The following is a 23767-nucleotide window of genomic DNA, read 5'->3' as shown; positions in this document are numbered from 1 at the left end:
ATGAAGAGTGGCCCCCACTCGCCGCAACTGGAGAAAGCCCTCACACAGAAACGAAGACCCAACACAGCCAAAAATAAACATAATAAATAAATAATAAATAAAAATTTAAAAAATAAATAAATAAATAAATAAATAAATAAATAAATTACATTTCCAAAATGTATCCATCTTTTTACATAGTTATCAGGAGCAGTATTTTCTTAAGCACTGTACACATGATCTTATTAATATAAAGGTAAGAAATAGATCTCTGTCTTATGTAGAAAACTGGAGGTTTGTATGGTAAGTTTTAGGGTGGATCCTTAGTATTCCCTTAGTTTTACAGAATCATTTGGAAGGCCAGGTCTAGCTTGCTGAGTCTGGTAGAGTTTTAGGTGAGTCACATCTGCTCCCTTTTTAATTAAGCCTGGACGTATTTACATAACACACACACTTCCTCTGCCTGGCAGAGAGGAAGCATTTCTTCCTGTCAGATAAGTGCTTAGATGAGTTTTGCTCAGAAGGGAATAACATTAAGGAAGTAGCATAGATTAAAGCAACTTGTTTTCAGGCAAGAGTCAATAGTACTTATATTATTATATCATACTAATTACCCTCAGCAGAAGATGACCTGGAACCTAGATTTTGGATGCATCTCTGTTTGTTTGCATCTTGCACAAAGTATAATACTGTAGTATTCAATATATTTTCTTTCTTAAGTTTGAGAAAAGGAATAATCAGCAGCTTATCATTGCTCTTTTGGTAAGACAGACACAGAATGAGAACAAGTATAGGAGTAAGGCAGAGAGCAAATGTTCTGATCTCGTCAAGGTGCAGAGAGGGAGAACATGGGCTTTGTTACCAATCCATGGCGGCCAAGGGACCCGTCTTTATAATTTGACAGTGGCATGAGATGTAATAGACATTCAGGCTTAAATCTTGACTCTCTCCCTGGCTTTATGACTTTATGCAGGGTACTTAACCTTTCTGAACCTGTTTCCTCATTTATAAATAATGGGATAGTAATGTCTACCTTGAAGATTTATTCTAGAGGTTAAATGAGAACTATTCTATCAGCACAATGCCTGGCGCACACTAGGAACTTATAAATGTTTTCTCCTTTTTCTTTCTTCCTTGAAAAGGGTTAAGTGAGGACTGTTTCAGAGTCTCCAAGACCACCCCTAGGTTTGATGATTTGCTAGGAAGACTCGTAGGATTCAGTATATAGTTAATCCACAGCTCAGATTTACTGAAGTGAAAGGATACAAAGCAAAGTCAGCACAGGGAAATGGTGCAAGGCGTGAAGTCCGGAGGAGACCAGACACAGGCTTCCGAGAGCACCTCCCAGTGGACTCACCCGGGATATGCTTAGTTCCTCCAGCTGTGAGTTGTAGCAACGAGTTTAAGGAAACTCATTAGAGACTGTGCCCAGCTATTTACTGGGGGCTGGTCACATAGGCACCCTCTGCCTCCTACTGTATTCTAAAGTCCCAGACTCCCAGAAGGAAAGCAGGTTAGACCATATTACAAACAGTAAGCATCAGTTCTGGGAATGGTGAGAACCCTCCCAAATCTAAGTTTCCAAATGCCAGCCAAGGGCCAACCTTGCAAGCAGGCCTTTCTAAGAATAGCAGTTTCAGACCTGCCATAGACAGGGACACATAAAATAAATACCTTAAATGGGTAGAAAACTTATGAAATTGGCTTCCTCAAGGAATAATATAGGTAGATATGTAAACAGTGTCAGAAAGATGATGTTTGTATGGTGCTGGATGACTAATAGGTATTTATTTTTACTATTAGTTTTAACTACACCCCAAGAACTACTGGAAATCCATGAAAATCACTAATGACCCATTCCTCCTCCAGGAACGCTGCCCTCAAATAGGTGGTTACTTTTTAGGTGCTTTCGTGTGGTTATTATTTGGGCGACATTTCCAACTCGTTGGTGCTAACACCCTGGTGACGTCATCTCCCACAATGTGCCACTGACAGAGTCCTGCTAGTGGACTCACTGGGCCGTGAGCCTGAGAGAGGACAGTCATCCGTGTATCCTTCCCTTGAAGTGTGTGCTCTGACTCAAAATTCTAACATTGATGGAACAGGGGGAACTCTTACCCGACAAGGGTATTTTGCTGAATCACTTTTTTTTAAAAAGCTCAGGGCAAATGTTAAATGTAGCTCTTGTTAATATCTGTAGTGCACATGTAAGGCAGAGGTCTGGAACCTAGGGCTCAGGGATGGTCTCTAGAGGGTCTGTGAACACATGGGAACTGTGCTTAAAATTTGTTCACGTGTATTTTTCTATTTTGAAGGCCTGTAGATTTTATCAACTTGAAGAAATCTTGGCCCCCGATAAAGATTTAAACTCCTGATTTAGACAAAAGGATATAGGAAAGGCATTTTTGTTGTTTATGTTAGGAGTTTTTTTATATGATTTTTTTCATGAGAGTATTCTAACTTTCATGTTTCTTCTTTGTAGGTATTGTACTGATGATATGTTACAGAGAGAAATGATGTCCAGTCCTTTTCTGGGTAGCTATGGGGTCATCATCTTAGATGATATTCATGAAAGAAGCATTGCAACTGATGTGTTACTTGGACTTCTTAAAGATGTTTTACTGGCAAGACCGGAACTGAAGCTCATAATTAACTCCTCACCTCACCTGATCAGCAAACTCAGTTCTTATTATGGAAACGTGCCTCTCATAGAAGTGAAAAATAAGCACCCAGTGGAGGTTGTGTACCTTAGTGGGGCTCAAAAGGAGTCTTTTGAGTCTATTTTACGCCTTATCTTTGAAATTCACCACTCTGGTGAGAAGGGTGACATTGTAGTCTTTCTGGCCTGTGAACAAGTAAGTAAGTAATATTCATTCTAACCTAAGAGAGTATTAAGTTTACTTATTGGGAACCTTTTAACCTTGTTGGGAAGCTTTTAATAACTAACGTACAGGTTTCAGTTTACTAATTAACTGATGGAACTGCTATTTGGTTCCATCACACCTCTTTTTTCATACTTTAGAAGAATCCTTGATATAGAGTAAATAAAACCTATGCTGAAAGGCAAACAAGGAAGTGCTTCTAAAAGCAGGAACTGGGGACTTCCCTGGAGGTCCAGTGGTTAGGGCTCTGTGCTTCCACTGCAGGGGGCACGGGTTCGATCCCTGGTTGGGGAACTGACATCCCACAAGCCACAGCATAAATACATACATACATACATACATACATAGATACATACATAACCAACCAACCAACCAACCAACCAACCAAGCAACCACCCCAGGAGCTGTTCTGAAACACAGAATGGGGGTGGGGAGGTGGGGACTCTGAGGAGTTTCTGGGGGTGACCTCCAGAGCTGATCTCCAGAGCTGATCTCCAGAGCTGACCTCCTTCCATGGGATCGGGCGAGATCCTGGGCTGCCCCAAAGGCTTGCTGTGAACTGTCTCAGTAGAGAAGACACACTGACTCATCTCACACTCACGGCCACCTCCCTCATGGCAGGCACGTGTGCTGGAGATGCGGGACATAAGCTAAGTCCTTGGCATAGAGTCAGGGAACAAAAAAGTACCCACAGTGTTCCTACAGCAGTCAGTGGAGTGTTAGGCAGGAAAATATAATTTATAGCACAGTCAGATGGCTATCTCCCTATACTTTTCTTAAAAAGATGAATGAGAAAAATCTTCACTTCGATATCTGACAATGTCTTTCAAAAGAACAATGGGAAATGTACAGCTGAGCGTCTCTTTTTGCTTTTATAGAGTCAAGGCATCATTTGGGGTTTTTTTTTTTTTTTTTAATGCAGTTACTGTGGCCCTGCTTCTCTCTCCACTCCTCTGTGGACCAAATCTAAAAGCCTCCAGAATCTGAAGAGTTAGACCTTCCTTCTTAGAGACTGATTTCCTGGCCTTTTTCCCCTACCCATCATCTCACTCAGAGACTAAAAAAAGCACTAGCTTTTAGACCATGACCCAGATATGTAGTGATTCCAGTGATTAAACAGAAACCAAAAGGAAACTGTATGATATTGGCTGAGCCACCAGCTGAATAAAGACAAGTACCTCAGCTCTCTACCAGAGCCGTTTCTTAAGTATTCACACGCCTTCACAAGCACCTTCAGTAGTATTTATTCTGCTTTATAGTCAAAGCATAAAGGATGACTGATCCTTTAGTTTGGGGAACTTTAGACAGTTTTCTCACAACTTAGATTTTATCTGTTTCCATAAAGAAAGTAATTTAGAATCTCAAATATATGATAACTACAGCATATTTTCAATTTTTCCTGTGTAGATTATACAGTTTCTTGAATAGTAAATCTTCTACCGATTACAGTGATTTATTCTATGATCATTCCCTAATCCCGCATGATTCAAGATACTCAAGAAAGTCCTGAGGGAAGTAACAAAATGATTAAGGAGACAGAAGAATGATTTATGAAAACAATTAGAGGTTCTCAGTATAACCGGCTGAAGCCTAAGGAAGGGAGGAATGGCAGAATTAGAAGTCTGAAACATTTGAAAGTTAGAACTGCCAGGTGAAAAGAAGGCATACATTTGGGGGTGGATCGGGTGGGGGACAGTATAATTAAGACTGGTAAGATGAGTAGTCATCTTTAGTCAGAGTAACCAAAAATTCCAAAATTGATTTTTGAAAAGTAAAGCTCATAACAGAATTGGGGGTAGTATTTGATTCTTAAAGTATTTGATTCCTACAAGTTTAATATAAGCTATAATTAATGGCATAGTGACTTCTGAATTGTCAGACTTTAGAAGATGCATTTTTACCTAGGAGAGTGGTAGAAACTATAAAATCCACAGGGCTTAGAAAATTATATAATCTTCCTCGAAGTCAGACCAGAAAGACATTTCCTATTAAGAAACCATCAGTCCTGAAAGTCATGAACGTGATGGTGTAGTGAAAGCTCTGGGCGGGTTTTGCAATTCTGAGCCTCTGAGAATGCGGATTCGTCATTTTGGCAGCGGCTGCTCATGTGGCCCGGGTCCAGCACTGGAATCTCCGGGGGGGGGGGGGTCCTCCTTGCCTAGAGGCTCCCAGCAGGCCGCCCAGCGGGTGGGGCAGCAGTTCTGCGGGCTGCAGCACACCTTCTCTGGGAACCAGTGTTTTTCCTCACAGTTCAGCCCCAAATTCCACAGGTATTATCTGGGTTTCTTTTCCCCATCTACCACCTAAACAGCTGAACATAGTTCAGTATGCTGATGGACTTTTTTCTCTTTTACTACTTACGTCAGGATTAACACTCTCCTATGGTCTTGGAATTTGTCTTTTGGAAAGTTTTGTCTTGCTCCGAAATCCATGTTAACAGCTGTTGATCATTTTTCCCCATGCTGTTTGAAGCTTTCTTGATTTCTATATAAAACTTTAAAATCTTCCATAGCAACTAAATGTCATAGGAAAACAAACCCAAGCAGTCTAACAGAAGTGTACTAACTGTCACTTTTTCTCTTAAGAAATCCATTTAAAGTTGCAGAAATACTCTCACATTTGGCTTGGTGAACATCAGGTGCCTCACATTTTCTCGCACTGCTCACTTAGCCCCTCACCTGCTGTGAATTAATACCCACAACCCCGCGCTCCCCTGGCTCTTGCGCTTAATTGAGACTTGGAGCCCTGCATGTTTACAGTGTGTTGTTCCTTATCACTTCACCATCTTGTAACCTGAAAAAAAAAGTGAAATAGATTAAATAGAAAACAAATTAAGGTTAATGACACTATCTAGCCAGATTATCGAGCAGCTTGAAGCTGTCACAAGGAAGATGCTCTTAGGTTGAAGGTTTTCCTGTGAAATGTTCCATCTAGTTGTGGGCCTTTCATCTGGGGGCAGATATCTTCCTTCAGTGCAGGTTGCTGTGTTTTCCTGAGTTTTGCAGGTACTGTAGGAAAGCCCCACATACGTAAATGCTCTGAACACATTGAATAGGAAGGAAATGAGTAAACACTTTGAAGCACCGAATGAATATTTTAAGTACTTTCTTTAAATTCTGAAGATTATGGCCTCAAAGTTTTCTGTCAGCTTTTTAGGAATCTAAACTAGGTACAATATTTCAGTGCAGTTTGAAGGTTATTTTGATTGGAAATTTGTGAGTGGGTTGCTGGAATCAGATCTCCTCTTCCAGCTCCAGGGTAGCTGTGGGAGGTGAAGCACCGCGTGCGGAGGTTACCACCTGCCACCGAGGAGGAATGTGTGAACGTCCTGTGCAGGGAGACGCAGCTCGAGGACTTGTTCTCCTCCGTAGAAATTTCTAAGCTTTCCTCACTTAAAATGATGACATGATTAGAATTATAAAAATTGGAAGAAATCGCTTTGTTCTGATTATTCCAGCTGGCAATTTTTCATTCATTACGGTCAATAATCCTACTCTTTGCTTGGTTAAAAAAAAAAAATCTGCCCCAAGTAAACCAACCCTGCAGAAAAGGGAAGTGTGAACAGGAGAAGGTACCGGGATAACTGCTGTGTGAGCCCCAGGGGGCAGCCTCTGCCCTGCTTCCTGGGGGCCTCTCAGCAGCTCAGGAATAACCTTCAAGTAGCTCACCCGAGGTCTCACTATTTTTCTAGGCAGATCTGTCCACCTACAAAGCCCTTGAGTTAGTTCAATCCCACTATACAGGTGGCGTGGAAGGAAGGAGAGGTGAGCTAGAGCGCTGGACAGTGGACTCAGACTTAACAGTCATGGGAAGGCATCTTTTTTACTCAGATTTTTAGTGAAATCTAATGTATGTAATGAAATGAAATGGGGCTTCTTCCATCTGGTAATGAGTTAGGCCCTTAAAAAAATAGAAATTTTGGAAACAAATTTAAGAAGAGTAAGAATTACATTAAGTGACATCTTTTTTATATGAGGTCCTAAAAATCTGGTTGTGATTTGAGAAATAGAAAAGTACTGCAGGGCTTCCCTGGTGGCGCAGGGAAGAATCCGCCTGCCAATGCAAGGGACGCAGGTTCGAGCCCTGGCCCGGGAAGATCCCACATGCCGCAGAGCAACTAAGCCCGTGGGCCACAACTACTGAGCCTGCACTCTAGAGCCCGCGAGCCACAACTACTGAGCCCACGTGCCACAACTACTGAAGCCCGCGTGCCTAGAGCCAGTGTTCCACAACAAGAGGCCACCGCAGTGAGAAGCCCGCTCACCGCAATGAAGAGTAATCCCCACTCGCCGCAACTAGAGAAAGCCCACGCGCAGCAACGGAGACCCAACGCAGCCAAAAATAAATAAATAAATTAATTAATTAATTAAAAAGTACTGTGTAAAATGTCTTGCTTTTTGAGCATTTTACACCAATATACTTACTTGTTTGTGGTTTTAGGGCACGTAATTTACTCTTTTATTCAGTATATTTGACAATGAAGCATTTTTAAAGAGTATTTCTAAATTCCTGAATCTTGCAAATATATAAATAGCAGTGAATATTTCCTGCCTATTTCATTGCATTTCTGCTTTTTTTAAAGTGCTAATGGGTAATAATAGTTTTCAAGATGACCCAGATTAGAGACCCTGATTGTGGAATGTGTATGTATATATGCTTCTATTGGAAATCTAGAGATTGTTTTAGAATTCTTAGTTCTGCCACCATTAAAGCACAGTGATGCATCATCACTGATGTGAGAGTAACTTATTCACCTGTCATTGTTAATGGATATGAGAAATTGCACCAAGCTAGAAAAATAGCAGGATGAATGCATAAAGGCAAAGACAGTACATTTCACAAGAGGAAAGCCATTTTGGACTAAAAGCACTGAAATTATTTATAAATTATATTTAACTTTCCCAAAGACATGTTCTTAAGCAGTTATATCTCCTTTTCATATTTAACGATACCTATAGGAAATGACACAAGTATTTCTCTCCCTGTATACATTATGCAGCTTTTGCCTATAGTTTTATATAATTTGGAGAAAGTTGTTTGTAATGTACTTTATTCTCATGGATGATGTTATTCTTTTACTTTAGGATATTGAAAAAGCCTATGAAATTATCTGTCAAGAAGGATCTAACTTAAACCCAGATCTTGGAGAGCTGATAGTTGTTCCTTTGTATCCAAAAGAGAAATGTGCATTGTTCAAGCCAAATGATGAAACAGAAAAAAGATGCCAAGTTTATCAGAGACGAGTGGTGTTAACGGCTAGCTCTGGAGAATCTTTGATCTGTAGCAACACAGTCAAATTTGTTATTGATGTCGGGGTGGAGAGAAGAAAGGTAATTATTGTTGAGGTTAAATAGACTGCTGCTAATTGTCTTGGGCTCCTACCGTTTTACTGACCAGAAAATGAGGATGAACTATATGATCTGGGGATTTCTCTCTATTTGGCCATGTGTGCAAAGAAGAACTATTGCATCCAGTAACAAAAGTCTTGAGCACATGTAACTGCCTGTCATTAGCAGGTTGGTAGTCTGGAAACAAATTAAATTGGTTGAGGGGCCAGAGGAAAAAGTTTTAAGGAAAGACGACTACTAAAGCAAATTACTTGACTCCTAAACTGACCTTTTCTTCTATACATCCCTTGGGTATTTTTGGTAGCCCCTTTATCAAAGTAATTAGCATCTCCCCCCAGGTAATTTACTAGAAATTAGTTTCAAGTACGCTGAGTTTAATTCTCACAAATTTTGGCTTTATAGTTGACATGATAAAATTCCATCCTAAATTTTTAAAAAACGTCTGTATATTTTTAATCACTATCCTTAAATTAAAAATTAGGAAAAATGGAAATAGGATATCTCAAACTCTCAAAGACAGTGGGACTTCAGAAATCATAGCCTTTAAACTGAGAAGAATCTACCCAAGTATTGATCCATTTACCATTATTAGATGTTATGTAGCTTTTACCCCTCCAGGAAACTATGGGTCTCTTAAATATCCTTGTTTACTGTGACGGAGCAATTCCAGCCATTAGGAAGGTTCCCTTGGAACCAGTTTGGATTGATCTTATTGAATTAGTCCACCATTCAGAGAACCCAGGGTTATTACTTACCTTTAAACTACGCCTAAGAAAAATCACTGTTAGTGCCACCTGCAGTTTTTGTGTTAGCTGATAGGACTGGAAAAACCCAGCATATGTAATAAAGATGAGACCCCTGGGGTCACAGTCAATTTGAACAGAACCTTGAGGAAATGCAGCACTGTCAGATGATCATCCTTTTCTCCACGTGGCACACGAGTGAATATCTGTCATCAATCAGCAGTATAGCGCTTTGAGAAGTGGCATTTGTATTTCAGCAGATGATACAGAGCTCCCATATTTATTGAAGCTACAATGAAAGCAGACAACCCTTAAATCCATTTATCAAAGCTCTTGCAGTTTCCATCTCAAGGCAAGTGAAACAATAATAAATATTGTACAAAAGAAATGAGTCAGTAGCAGAGCATTTCGTGAAGTAAAGTGTGCAAACAGCAGTCACTTCAGGGCCAGCGAGCCTGCTAAATCTTGAGTGAGCTGATGCTTAAGATGCTGTCTTTCGTTTAAAGGTGTACAACCCTAGAATAAGAGCAAACTCACTCGTCATGCAGCCCATCAGCCAGAGCCAAGCAGAGATACGCAAGCAGATTCTCGGTTCATCTTCTTCAGGTAGCACTGCAGACCCCAAAACCAACTCACGTAAGTTCCTGTCCGGAGGCAACACAGAAGCATTAAAACCGTTTTCCTTGGTTTCTTCTAGGAAAACTTTTCTGTCTGTACTCTGAAGAATTTGCCTCCGAAGACATGCGGCCACTTAAGCCGGCGGAAATGCAGGAAGCCAACCTAACCAGCATGGTGCTTTTTATGAAGAGAATCGACATCGCGGGCTTAGGCCACTGTGACTTCGTGAACAGACCAGGTAGCCGTGTGCCCGCGGGTCAGCAGGCGCCTGGCTGGGCCTTACCCTCGTACCTCTTGCCCGTCCCCAGTCCTAAGAGCAGTGGCCCTTGGTGGTGCAAGCAAGCCCGGGGCTTTGGTTTGTCCTGAAGCATTTTCCCCACTAGAGGTAAACATTCTCTAAAGTAAGTTTAAAAATTAAAAAAAAAAAAGCTACCCTCTAGGAAATATCTATTCTGACATTGGAAAAGTGTCTGCCCTTGGCCACTGGAACATAGGGAGATGGGGCCAGGCCAGCAGAAACCCGGCGGGTGGGGGGTGGCGGGGGACAGTGGACTACGGGGGTGAAAGGCCGAACTGAATGGAGGAGGATTCTTGGCAGCGGTGGGAAAACTTGTAGGCAAATGCCCTTCCTCGTGAATCGTACCGTCACCTGGGGAAAACCCACTCGAAGTTCACGCCTTTGTAATTAAGGGTAAATGGAGATACGGAGGGGGTACGGTTGTTAAGCATAAGACTGAGGCCTTAGAATTACAGTCTGAGCGTCTGTCTCCTGGGGAGCTCCCCCCTGCCGTCCAGTTCACTGAGGAGGGCCCTCTACCATGGGAGGGGTGCTGGCGTCCTCCCCACTAGTGTCAGACCCGGCTGGGACCTGGGCTGCTCCCGCGGGAACCACCAGGGATCCTGGACAGAAGGCTGAGGAAGCTCCAGGGCAGGCGCTCCTCCCGTGTGGCGAGGCTGCCAGAGCGGCAGCTGAGCTTCACTGCAACCGAGTGGGTGCTCGAGTCCCTGTACAAAGGTTTCTGGTTTAAGTACTGATTGCCCTTCAGTTGATGTTTAGCTTTCACTCGTGCATTAATAAAAGAAAACATCCTTAATTCTTTCCACACGTTAGGCCCATGGTTAAAATTTTCACTGTGTTTTATCAAAGGGGGTGATTGGCAGTGTATTAATCTTAGTGTTAGGATATTCATGGCATTTATCAAATTTGCACGAGAGAGCAGCCAGCCAAAAGACCTTGTAAGCAGAGTGTACTTGAAATGGAAACTGAAGAATTTCTACTGTTTTGCTGTACTTTGTCTCAGTTCCTATATTTTTCAGTCATTTTGGCCAGTGGTGCCATTAGGATTACAAGCACTTGAGAAATATAGGTTATATTAGAGTTACTCTTTCTCAAGTATTTCTTAAAATAGCGCATAGAATTTGGAGTAGGTTAAGTAAGAGGAGGGCCCCCTAAGAAAGCTAACCTTTGACATGAAAAGGTAGAAGAGAAAATAGAGTGTGGAGGAGACAGTTTCTCATTACAAGAAGAGCAGCCAAGGGGATGGTCCAAGACTCCAACCCTGGATGGTCCTGAGGGGCAGTGTCAGGGCCTCACCTAGAGGTCGCGATGCGAGTCCTCCCCTAGAACCGCAGGGAGTTTTATATTGAAACTCTCCCAGCAAACACTTTGGAAAATCAATTACTTTGGGAAACTCTTTGGAATCTAACGTTCTGAACAGACTCTTCCCTAAAGGAGCAGTGGAATCTCTAGGAGGAAAGGGTCCAGGTGAGCTCCTATCTCGTCTAAGATTGATCTCCTTCCTCTGGAGCCCTCTCCTCCCTTGGCGCTGTCTGTTCTTGCAGGAAAAGGCTTGCTGTTCTCCAGTGGAAGCTCAGAGGCATGCGGGAAAGAGAGGTCTAAATCGAATGCATGTCAAGAAGGCCTTGGCATTTAGGTTCCTGGGGAGATTAGCACATCGCCTGGAGAACCGCCAAGTAGTCCCAGCCGGACGTCCGCCTCTGAGGATGCTAGCCAGCTTGGCTTCAGTAGAGCGTCCCCACCCGAGAGAAGGTCCCAGAAAAGGCCCGGCCCCTTCCTAACTAGCTGCAAGGATGAATATGCTAGTGATAAATATACCTGGAGGGAGTAGCTTGGAGGAAAGAAACAGTCATAGGATGTGATGTAAGGTGGTAAAGTATCTGTAGCAAACTCAGGCTGAGTGCATTTTTCTTTGATAGCAATGGCCAGAGTGACAGGACTGTGGCAAGTTAGAAAGGGTGTAGGCAGGGGCCTGGGGGGGAGCGGAGGGGGCGGGGAGGGCTGGGGCCCCGGGGTGGGGGGCCGGGGGTGGAGTGATGCGGCCCAGAAAGGCTGGGAAACACCGGCTGCAGGATTCCTTTAGCTGTGATCCCTTAACTCTCAAGTAGTGAAGCCACTCTGCTCCTGGCTTTCACTCTGGTCCCGGCTTTCACTCTGGTCCCTGAGAAAAAAGGAGTCTAGAAGGTGAGGGTGTGTCACTTGCATCCATTTCTCCCGACTTTCACCGCTGACCCCAGGGCTTCTGTCGTTGGCCGGCCAGTCACCACTCCAGAGACCACCCCCTGAAGAAACAGGTTTCATTTTTGAAAACTGCTCGCCTCTTAAGCCCAAGAACCACCACGTGTTGATTGCCTGGACATCTTCTTGTCGTGATAGTCGCTGTTTGGTGGACTAGCGCGAAGAGAGAAGAAGAGCAGGCCTCCTCGTAACAGCGAAGATTTTCAAAAGCAAACGGCACACCACAGCCGTGCAGAGGAACTCCCGTGTCTCTCAGTGGTCACCTCTGCTGCTCACTCCACGGGGCTTAGAGCTGATAACGGGGGACAGAAGGGTGAGGGTGACACTTTATTTTTGTCCGCTGACGGTACGCACATAACTGTTTTCTGCTGTGCTTGGGGAAACGTAACTGTGGATTAACTCTGACTCATCGTTTTGAAAGAGAAAAAAAAAGATGATGCTTGCAGCTGCCGCATGTAGCTCCCCTTGTGAATGAAATACGCAGATGCAGCGGACCTGCCGCCCTTGTCGGGACTCGCGTAACATGAGGATAGAGGGTCTGCCCTCTTGTATCGTGGGGGTTATTGAGAGGTTCAAATGAGATTATTTATGCAGAAGTGCTCTGTGTACCATGTAGGGTAGGGGGTGGGCACGTGCCAGCTTTTGTGAGCATGTCCTTGTGAAATTAAGCGAAACAGAGGCCTTTCCTTTCTCTCCTCTTCAGAGCCAAACTCTTAACCCTATTCCCTAAAAGTCCCGAGACAACTGAGAATCTACACCGTCCAACCAGCACCGTCTCGATTGTTCCGTTTCTCCCCTGCGTGGGCTCTTTACTTCCGTGCACACAGTGCCCAAGCTCCAGTCCTAAAACCCACCGGGCCAGAAACCTCATCTTCTGCCTCCGCCCTGTCCAGCTGTCACTCTCTTTCTCCATGTCCATCTGCACATGTGTACGTGTGTGTAAGTCACATGTGTACGAGGCACACAGCAAGCCTTGTGTGAGCCCAGCTATCCTTCCCCGGGCCAGCTTCGTCCCTGCCTTTTCTAAGTCCCAGTGGCACTTTGATACACTCTTCCTTTGTGACAGAATTTCTGACGTATAGAATTCTTCTGGGTGCCAGTGCCAGTAACGCCACTCAAACTGGCATAAGCCAAAGTGCGTTGTGATAAGGAACTCGGGGTGTCTTATGAAATCCAAGACGAGAATGTGGCAGTGCCTCAGGGACACCTAAGGACAGAGGCTTGAACAGCACTGGTACTCAGCTTCTCGTCTCTGTCTCTTGGTTCTTCTCTCTCCTGCTGAGTGCCTGAGTAAATGTCCCCGTGACGGGGACAGGAACAGCCTGTGATTCCTGCTATGTGACATCTAAAATGTTGGCAGACTTTTCAAGGCCATAGGAAAGATGCCATGTGAGGCCGTTGGTTCTGGAAATGACACAGCAGAGCCTTGCACTCCTCATCTGACCTGCACTCTTGCTTAGACTCAGCACTGGGTCAGTCCCTCCCTCCGGCTGGTGGACTTAACCCTTGTTCCAGATTAATGGCCTCTTTGTTTGTGAGCAGCCTTTCTGCAGATACTGTGGCAGGAAAACGCATATTCAGTATTGGAGCCTGGCATTTGGGGTTCCATGGAGAAAGGGCACCGTAACGAAATAGTGTGATAATAGCCCTTCAAGTTACTTTTAGTGATGGCAGTGGGGGAGGTGTGTGACCTTGTAGTGAGCTATCCTACAGGGAGTACGGCGGCCGTTGGCAATAGAACTTAATAAAAATGATGATTTGTCCATATTGAAATTGCCTTCGGAATAAAGCAGTGTGATTTTGCACTGCTGTAAAGAAGAGGCCTCACACTGAAACATTTATATTCCATTTGTTAGCATTATTTACCATGGATTACACTTAAATAGCACTGCCATAAAGAACCCTCATCTAAACCCTTCTGCTTTTATCTAAGACAATTTTATGGGCCATACTGGGGAGATGTCTTAAAATGTAGAATGCAATATTAGCAAATCCTATTCGGTTATTTATTATTATTCCTTCACCTGTATAATCTGCATTCATTAACTTGTTCTTTCTAATATAATGAAACCCCAAGAACTTCCTCTCTTTTTCTGGTGTTCGGACCGAGAGCCGAATCGTGAAGTTATGTCCGTTAGTAACTCTGTGTGCAGCCAATTCAACTCCAGGACATAAAAATGAGAAGTAGGTGCCCTTTGGGGACAGAGGCTGGCTGTTAAGCCAGATGCGCTTACAGGGACAGTTGCCAGAGATCCTGTAACTTACAATGCAGCAGCTTTGCTGATTTATGGAAATCGGTTTCTACACAACTTTCAGTAATTAACTTTGTGCTCCCAGTGCCCTCCTACTCTGTTTAATCTGAGATGCTTATTTCTGCTGCTGCTTCTTGCACCTTCTCTGGCATGTCAGCTGTTATTTTTTTTTCCCCCAATCTTATGCTCAGTTAAGGTTTTCTATTGTGCTGTTTGTTGAACAGAAATCCTTAATTTTTTTTTTAATTTTTGAATTTATTTTTTTTTTATACTGCACGTTCTTATTAGTCATCAATTTTATACACATCAGTGTATACATGTCAATCCCAATCGCCCAATTCAGCACACCACCACCCCACCCCACCACGGCTTTCCCCCCTTGGTGTCCATACGTTTGTTCTCTACATCTGTGTCTCAACTTCTGCCCTGCAAACCGGTTCATCTGTACCATTTTCCTAGGTTCCACATACATGCGTTAATATCCGATATTTATTTTTCTCTTTCTGACTTACTTCACTCTGTATGACAGTCTCTAGATCCATCCACATCTCAACAAACGACCCAATTTCCTTCCTTTTTATGGCTGAGTAATATTCCATTGTATATATGTACCACATCTTCTTTATCCATTCGTCTGTTGATGGGCATTTAGGTTGCTTCCATGACCTGGCTATGGTAAATAGTGCTGCAATGAACATTGGGGTGCATGTGTCTTTTTGAATTATGGTTTTCTCTGGGTATATGCCCAGTAGTAGGATGGCTGGGTCATATGGTAATTCTATTTTTAGCTTTTTAAGGAACCTCCATATTGTTCTCCATAGTGGCTGTATCAATTTACATTCCCACCAACAGTGCAAGAGGCTTCCCTTTTCTCCACACCTTCTCCAGCATTTGTTGTTTGTAGATTTTCTGATGATGCCTGTTCTAACTGGGGTGAGGTGATACCTCACGGTAGTTTTGATTTGCATTTCTCTCCTAAGTAGTGATGTTGAGCAGCTTTTCATGTGCTTCTTGGCCATCTCTATGTCTTCTTTGGAGAAATGTCTATTTAGGTCTTCTGCCCATTTTTGGATTGGGTTGTTTGTTTCTCTAATATTGAGCTGCATGTGCTGTTTATATATCTTGGAGATTAATCCTTTGTCCATTGATTTGTTTGCAAATATTTTCTCCTGTTCTGAGGGTTGTCTTTTCATCTTGTTTATGGTTTTCTTTGCTGTGCAAAAGCTTTGAAGTTTCATTAGGTCCCATTTGTTTATTTTCGTTTTTATTTCCATTACTCTAGGAGGTGGATCAAAAAAGATCTTGCTGTGATTTATGTCAAAGAGTGTTCTTCCTATGTTTTCCTGGAAGAGTTTTACAGTGTCCGGTCTTACATTTAGGTCTCGAATCCATTTTGAGTTTATTTTTGTGTATGGTGTTAGGGAGTATTCTAATTTCATTCTTTTACATGTAGCAGTCCAGTTTTCCCAGCACCACTTATTGAAGAGACTGTCTTTTCTCCATTGTCTATCCTTGCCTCCTTTGTCATAGATTAGTTGACCATAGGTGCGTGGGTTTATCTTTGGGCTTTCTGTCTTGTTCCATTGATCTATGTTTCTGTTTTTGTGCCAGTACCATATTGTCTTGATTACTGTAGCTTTGTAGTATAGTCTGAATTCAGGGAGTCTGATTCCTCCAGCTCCGTTTTTTTCCCTCAAGACTGCTTTGGCTATTCGGGGTCTTTTGTGTCTCCATACAAATTTTAAGATGATTTGTTCTAGTTCCGTAAAAAATGCCATTGGTAATTTGATAGGGATTGCATTGAATCTGTAGATTGCTTTGGGTAGTATAGTCATTTTCACAATATTGATTCTTCCGATCCAAGAACATGGTATATCTCTCCATCTGTTGGTATCATCTTTAATTTCTTTCATCAGTGTCTTATAGTTTTCTGCATACAGGTCTTTTGTCTCCCTAGGTAGATTTATTCCTAGGTATTTTATTCTTTTTGTTGCAGTGGTAAATGGGAGTGTTTCCTTAATTTCTCTTTCAGATTTTTCATCATTAGTGTATAGGAATGCAAGAGATTTCTGTGCATTAATTTTGTATCCTGCAACTTTACCAAATTCATTGATTAGCTCTAGTAGTTTTCTGGTGGCATTTTTAGGATTCTCTATGTATAGTGTCATGTCATCTGCAAACAGGGACAGTTTTACTTCTTCTTTTCCAGTTTGTATTCCTTTTATTTTTCTTCTCTGATTGCCATGGCTAGGACTTCCAAAACTATGTTGAATAATAGTGGTGAGAGTGGACATCCTTGTCTCGTTCCTGATCTTAGAGGAAATGCTTTCAGTTTTTCACCATTGAGAATGATGTTTGCGGTGGGTTTGTCGTATATGGCCTTTATTATGTTGAGGTAGGTTCCCTCTATGCCCACTTTCTAGAGAGTTTTTATCATAAATAGGTGGTGAATTTTGTCAAAAGCTTTTTCTGCATCTATTGAGATGATCATATAGTTTTTATTCTTCAATTTGTTATTATGGTGTATCACATTGATTGATTTGCGTATATTGAAGAATCCTTGCATCCCTGGGATAAATCCCACTTGATCATGGTGTATGATCCTTTTAATGTGTTGTTGGATTCTGTTTGCTAGTATTTTGTTGAGGATTTTTGCATCTATATTCATCAGTGATATTGGTTTGTAATTTTCTTTTTATGTAGTCTCTTTGTCTGGTTTTGGTATCAGGGTGATGGTGGCCTCATAGAATGAGTTTGGGAGTGTTCCTTCCTCTGCAATATTTTGGAAGAGTTTGAGAAGGATGGGTGTTAGCTCTTCTCTAAATGTTTGATAGAATTCGCCTGTGAAGCCATCTGGTCCTGGACTTCTGTTTGCTGGAAGATTTGTAATCACAGTTTCAATTTCATTACTTGTGATTGGTCTTTTCATATATTCTATTTCTTCCTGGTTCAGTCTTGGAAGGTTATACCTTTCTAAGAATTTGTCCATTTCTTCCAGGTTGTCCATTTTATTGGCATAGAGTTGCTTGTAGTAGTCTCTTAGGATGCTTTGTATTTCTGCGGTGTCTGTTGTAACTTCTCCTTTTTCATTTCTAATTTTATTGATTTGAGTTCTCTCCCTCTTTTTCTTGATGAGCCTGGCTAATGGTTTATCAATTTTGTTTACCTTCTCAAAGAACCAGCTTTTAGTTTTATTGATCTTTGCTATTGTTTTCTTTGTTTCTATTTCATTTATTTCTGCTGTGATCTTTTTTATTTTTTTCCTTCTGCTAACTTTGGGTTTTGTTTGTTCTTCTTTCTCTAGTCCCTTTAGGTGTAAGGTTAGATTGTTTATTTGAGATTTTTCTTGTTTCTTGAGGTAGGCTGGTATAGCTATAAACTTCCCTCTTAGCACTGCTTTTGCTGCGTCCCATAGGTTTTGGATCATCGTGTTTTCATTGTCATTTTTCTCTAGGTATTTTTTGATTTCCTCTTTGATTTCTTCAGTGATCTCTTGGTTATTTAGTAACGTATTGTTTAGCCTCCATGTGTTTGTGTTTTTTACGGGGTTTTTTCCATGTAATTGATTTCTTATCTCATAGCATTGTGGTCGGAAGAGATGCTTGATATGATTTCAATTTTCTTAAATTTACTGAGGCTTGATTTGTGACCCAAGATGTGATCTATCCTGGAGAATGTTCCGTGCGCACTTGAGAAGAACGTGTAATCTGCTGTTTTTGGATGGAATGTCCTATAAATATCAATTAAATCTATCTGGTCTATTGTGTCATTTAAAGCTTCTGTTTCCTTATTAATTTTCTGTCTGGATGATCTGCCCATTGGTGTAAGTGAGGTGTTAAAGCCCCCCACTATTACTGTGTTACTGTCAATTTCCTCTTTTATAGCTGTTAGCATTCGCCTTATGTATGGAGGTGCTCCTATGTTGGGTGCATATATATTTATATATTTATAATTGTTATATCTTCTTCGTGGATTGATCCCTGGATCATTATGTAGTGTCCCTCCTTGTCTCTTGTAACATTCTTTATTTTAAAGTCTATTTTATCTGATATGAGTATTGCTACTCCAGCTTTCTTTTGATTTCCATTTGCATGGAATATCTTTTACCATCCCCTCACTTTCAGTCTGTATCTGTCCCTAGGTCTGAAGTGGGTCTCTTGTAGACAGCATACATATGGGTCTTGTTTTTGTATCCATTCAGCGAGACTGTGTGTTTTGGTTGGAGCATTTAATCCATTCACATTTAAGGTAATTATCAATATGTATGTTCCTATGACCATTTTCTTAATTGTTTCGGGTTTGTTTTTGTAGTTCTTTTTCTCCTCTTGTGTTTCCCACTCAAACAAGTTCCTTTAGCATTTGTTGTAGAGCTGGTTTGGTGGAGCTGAATTCTCTTAGCTTTTGCGTGTCTGTAAAGCTTTTGATTTCTCTGTCGAATCTGAATGAGATCCTTACCGGGTAGAGTAATCTTGGTTGTAAGTTCTTCCCTTTCATCACTTTAAGTATATCATGCCACTCCTTTCTGGCTTGTAGAGTTTCTGCTGAGAAATCAGCTGTTAACCTTATGGGAGTTCCCTTGTATGTTATTTGTCATTTTTCCCTTGCTGCTTTCAATAATTTTTCTTTGTCTTTAATTTTTGCCAATTTGATTACTATGTGTCTCAGCGTGTTTCTCCTTGGGTTTATCCTGTATGGGACTCGCTGCGCTTCGTGGACTTGGGTCGCTATTTCCGTTCCCATGTTAGGGAAGTTTTTGACTATAATCTCTTCAAATATTTTCTCTGGTCCTTTCTCTCTCTCTTCTCCTTCTGGGACCCCTATAATGCGAATGTTGTTGTGTTTAATGTTGTCGCAGAGGTCTCTTAGGCTGTCTTCATTTCTTTTCATTCTTTTTTCTTTGTTCTGCGGCAGTGAACTACACCATTCTGTCTTCCAGGTCACTTATCTGTTCTTCTGCCTCAGTTATTCTGCTATTGATTCCCTCTAATGTAGTTTTCATTTCAGTTATTGTATCGTTCATCTCTGTTTGTTTGTTCTTTAATTCTTCTAGGTCTTTGTTAAACATTTCTTGCATCTTCTAGATCTTTGCCTCCATTCTTTTTCCGAGGTCCTAGATCATCTTCACTATCATTATTCTGAATTCTTTTTCTGGAAGGTTGCCTGTCTCCACTTCATTTAGTTATTTTTCTGGGGTTTTATCTTGTTCCTTCATCTGGTACATAGCCCTCTGCCTTTTCATCTTGTCTATCTTTCTGTGAATGTGGTTTTTGTTCCACAGGCTGTAGGATTGTAGTTCTTGCTTCTGCTGTCTGCCCTCTGGTGGATGAGGCCATCTCTGTTACGTTTGATTTCATGGCTCACTGATGGCTCGGACTTTTTTTCTAAATAGCCCGTCTGTTTACTTCCCGGGACTGTGATTTCTCAAGGTCTCATCCTTGCCCCAGGGTCTCCAAATGAACAAGGAGTCCACCAGTGCTCCTGGCTAGTGCCCTGGAGAGGCCAAGGGGTCAGAATCCAAGAACAGAATCCCCTGAGGCCGTGCTCTTCTCAGTTTTAAATCTTGATGAAAGAAACCAAAAACAGGGACGTTCAGCTTCTTTTCTCCCAGGCGGGGTGAAAGCCACGCCCGAGTCCTCTAGCAGATGCCTGGGTTCTCTGCAGGCTTGCTCATAGCCCCCCTCAGCCCAACACTTACTTGCTTTCCCAGTAACTGATCTTTCACTGGCAAATCACGTGGCAGAGGTGGAGGCCAGGCCCATTCCACGCTCTCTCCTCCAGCAGGAGGCCTGGGGATGCGAGGAGCTGCGTGCAGCACCGGGGGTCCTTACCCAGCCCGCAGCGGGGGTCTCTCCCAGTGTTCCCAGGTCTCTTGATGGGAATGGGGGGACTTTATCAAATCTGAATTTGGGACTGGCTTTTGAGTTACACAGTTTGCTTGAAATTTTGACAAATAGCTTAGTGGTCAAAGTTTGGGCAGCAAATAAGTAAATTTGTACTGTTCATTACCTTGAACTCCCAGCTACAAGGAGGTTAAACTGCTTCTCAGGTCCCCACAGGCTCTGTCTCCCGCCTGCCAGGAACATGTTGGAAGTGAGACAAGTGAAAGCCGTTGAGTAGCTCATAAATCCTTCCGTTTCTTGGGTAGAACAATCCAGCAGCTTCATGCTGTGTGATTTGCTTCTTTGTGAGGCCTGGTGAAAAACACATGTATTCATTTTAATGTGACTTTATTTTGCAAGGACAAGGAGAATACCTCACTTTGAATAAATGGATTTATCTTTGTAGGTGGATATTAAGCATATATAATAAAACTACACCATTATTGATGTCATATAAACTTATAAGGGAAATAGAGGGATGGGGAAAATTAGCCTTTGGTCCTTACTTGTACTGGCAAATAGCTCGTTCAACATCCTTGTCTACCATTTCTGTCATCTGGGTCAGTTTCAATTGACTCGTTTTTCTCTTTATTATGGGATTATATTTTCCTGCTTTTCATGCCTCATAATATTTGTTGGATGCTAGACATTGTACATTTTACTGGGTTGGATACTGGATATTTTGTATTCCTGTAAATATTCTTGAGCTTTGTCTTGGGATGCAGAGTGATCCTTTCAGGTCTTGACTTTAGGATTAGTTAGGTGGCACTGGAACAGTGTACATGTGGGGTGTAGTTATTCTGTGTTTCCCCCCCAGAGTCCCATGAATCATGAGGCTTTCCAGCCTGGCTGGTGGGAACGGGCATATATCTAGATCCCATGTGAGCACCAGGCACTGACCCTCTGCTGCTCTGGATGGTTCCTTCTCTGGCCTGGAGTGGAGTGAATGGGCCCTGCTGACTGACTGAGGGGCTCTCGTACATCCTCTGAGTCCTCGCTCTAGAGCTCTCTCCTCTCAGGAGGTCTGACCTGCAGGCTCTGGCCACCTTAGTCTCCCTGGACCCTCAGCACCCTCTCCATAACTCGGGGAGTCTGGCAGCTCCCCTTGGGTCCCCTCCCAGCACCACAGCCTGGAAACTCTCTCAAGGCAGTAAGCTGGGCAGTGCTCAGGCTTACCTCTTGAGGTGTCCCCCTCCCAGGAATCACTGTCCTTCGTTGCCTGATGTTCTTTGTCTTGCAAACTCTTGTTTCATATATTTTGTTCATTGTTTGGTTGTTTTGTGTGGGAGGGAAAATCCAGTACCTGTTACTCCATCTTGGTTGTATGAGACTTTCTAATTATTAATTTTGTCTTCCCTAGCACCGGAAAGTTTGATGCAGGCTTTGGAAGACTTAGATTATCTGGCAGCACTGGACAATGATGGAAATCTTTCCGAATTTGGAATCATCATGTCAGAGTTTCCTCTTGATCCACAACTCTCCAAGTCTATCTTAGCATCCTGTGAATTTGACTGTGTAGATGAAATGCTAACAATCGCTGCCATGGTAACAGGTATTCCTTCGACGGCTCTTTTGTACTGTGTATCTGCAGCAGGTATAGATTTAAATGAGATCCATTTGAAATGATAATGAAATATTTTAGTAGTTTAAAAATGTAGAAAATTATAAGAATTGCCTTAATATGAAAAAATCTAAATAAAAACCCAGTGAATTTCTTAAATCAGACAGGTGAAAGCATACCAAGTTCGCTTTTGCTGAAGTAATCGGTACAGATCAAGAAAAACGTGTCACATGTGCGTGTTTTTTATTTCCTACCACCTCATTCATCTTGGTTTATAGGTTTTAATTGATTCTTTTACTGGCAGGACAAACCAAAGGCTATGCTGCATTAGGACCTGAGTTCTAATCCTGTCCCTGGACCGGGGGCTGTAATATTTACAAGCAGGGTGTCCGCTGTGCTGAGCAGACCTGAGAAAAGCTAACACACAAGAGCAAGGAGAAGCACAAGATGACAGCCCACCCTACAGTTCTCTGATTTCTAAGTAAACAGGATAGCATGTTATTCACAGAGTAAGACAGGAGCAGGGCCACAAACAGCAGTGAGCCCCCATCCGTTCCCCCCGCAGCCTGTCGTGCTAAAGGGCTAAAGGGCACATCTCATTATTGCTGACCTTCTTACCTTTTGCATCTTAAAGCTCCTAATTGCTTTTCGCATCTGCCCCGGGGAGCAGAGGAGGCCGCCTTGTCTTGTTGGAAGAAGTTCTTACATCCTGAAGGAGATCACTTCACCCTCATCAACATTTACAAGGCCTACCAGGACATGGCTCTGAATTCCACCAGCGAACGTAAGTGAATGCTTGACCTTCTCAGAAATTACCTCCGAATTCCACCTTTCCTTCCCCAGACAAAGCTGGGTTGTTATTCGTCCAACACCCTTTCTTTCCAGCCCCCTTGGTCATTTGAGTGGGATGGCGCTTGAGGCCCTCAGGCACCCACAGGTGAGCAGTAGAGACACGCCTCCTGCTTCCACAGAGGGCGGCCCTGCATCCACGGACCCGGCACCCAGCCCGGCGGCCTTCAGAGCGAGCTCGCTGGGGACACAGGGACGGGGGGACACAGACTTGCACAGCGCGGCTCCTGTCCTCTCGGGTCCAGGGAGGAAGGAAAGGAACTGCCATCTCTAGGTGCCCACCGGCCAGAGCTGTGCTTTGTGCCTTTCATAACGTGGCATGCTCACTACTGGATGGAGAGAGAATATGGAGCATTCAAAACCAAACAAAGAAAACCCCCAGCTCCAGGTAATAGTAACGAATAGGCTGATGAGCTGAGGGCGGCTGGAGCCTGGCCGAGGAGAGGGGCGGGGAGGGCGTGCAGGGGAGTAGAATGGCCTGGTGCAGAGCTGCGGCAGAAGTCCTGGGTACGTCTAAACCACGGTGGGTATGTTCCCGTTCCCAGTGGTGAGGGAACGGAAAACTCCTGCACGTGAAACTCCTGTGCTGGGCCTTAAAGACAGGAAGGGGGTCTCCAGGGGCAGATGGGGCAAAGCAGTGAGGCGGACACAGCCGGAGGGGAGCTCCCTTCCTACCAGGAGGATTGTTCTCACCTTTGTTCTCCACGATGCTGCTTTTACCTCCTTTGCTCCAGCAGATGGTGTGAAAAATGTTTAAAGTGAAGTGAAAAGTATGACAGCAGTCAGAGTGGCAGAGCAGGGAGTTAGTTTTTCAAAGCTGAGCAGAAAAAGTTGTCAGTGGAGCCAGAAAGTACATGAGAGCCTTGGCATCTTTGGAGGGCAAGCCGGTGGCGGTCGTCGTTGGAGCAAGTGCACGCACTCCTGTGGCTCCAGACGGGCCTGAGTGAGTGGACGGGAAGGACCGACGGAGGTCTGCGGCCCGCTGCGCCGAGGCCACTTGTGCTCCCAGGCCACGGCAAAACTCTGGGTCCAGCTAATCACAGACGGCAAGAAAGAATAACTTCACACTGATCCAGGGGACTGAATTTCGATACAGAATTTGCAGCTAGGGTAGGCGAGC

General features: G+C 43.1%; 1 protein-coding gene across 3 annotated transcripts in view; it reads left to right on the top strand.

Annotated features, from left to right (window-relative positions):
- Window positions 1-23767, top strand: part of DHX32 (DEAH-box helicase 32 (putative)) — a 54999-nt gene that overhangs the window by 27881 nt on the left and 3351 nt on the right. For 2 of the 3 annotated variants that reach the window (XM_082406619.1, XM_082406620.1), the window contains 6 exons: window positions 2462-2834; window positions 7946-8191; window positions 9459-9558; window positions 9650-9808; window positions 21598-21789; window positions 22433-22582. In XM_082406619.1, coding sequence (XP_082262745.1) covers window positions 2462-2834; window positions 7946-8191; window positions 9459-9558; window positions 9650-9808; window positions 21598-21789; window positions 22433-22582 — 1220 coding nt within the window. The remainder of the gene's footprint in view (window positions 1-2461; window positions 2835-7945; window positions 8192-9458; window positions 9559-9649; window positions 9809-21597; window positions 21790-22432; window positions 22583-23767) is intronic. The other variant, XM_082406621.1, reaches the window with a different exon arrangement.

This window comes from Balaenoptera borealis (assembly GCF_965194805.1).
Source record: "Balaenoptera borealis genome assembly, chromosome: 10".
NCBI classification, from domain to species: Eukaryota; Metazoa; Chordata; class Mammalia; order Artiodactyla; family Balaenopteridae; genus Balaenoptera; species Balaenoptera borealis.
This window is presented reverse-complemented; position numbering and strand designations above follow the sequence as displayed.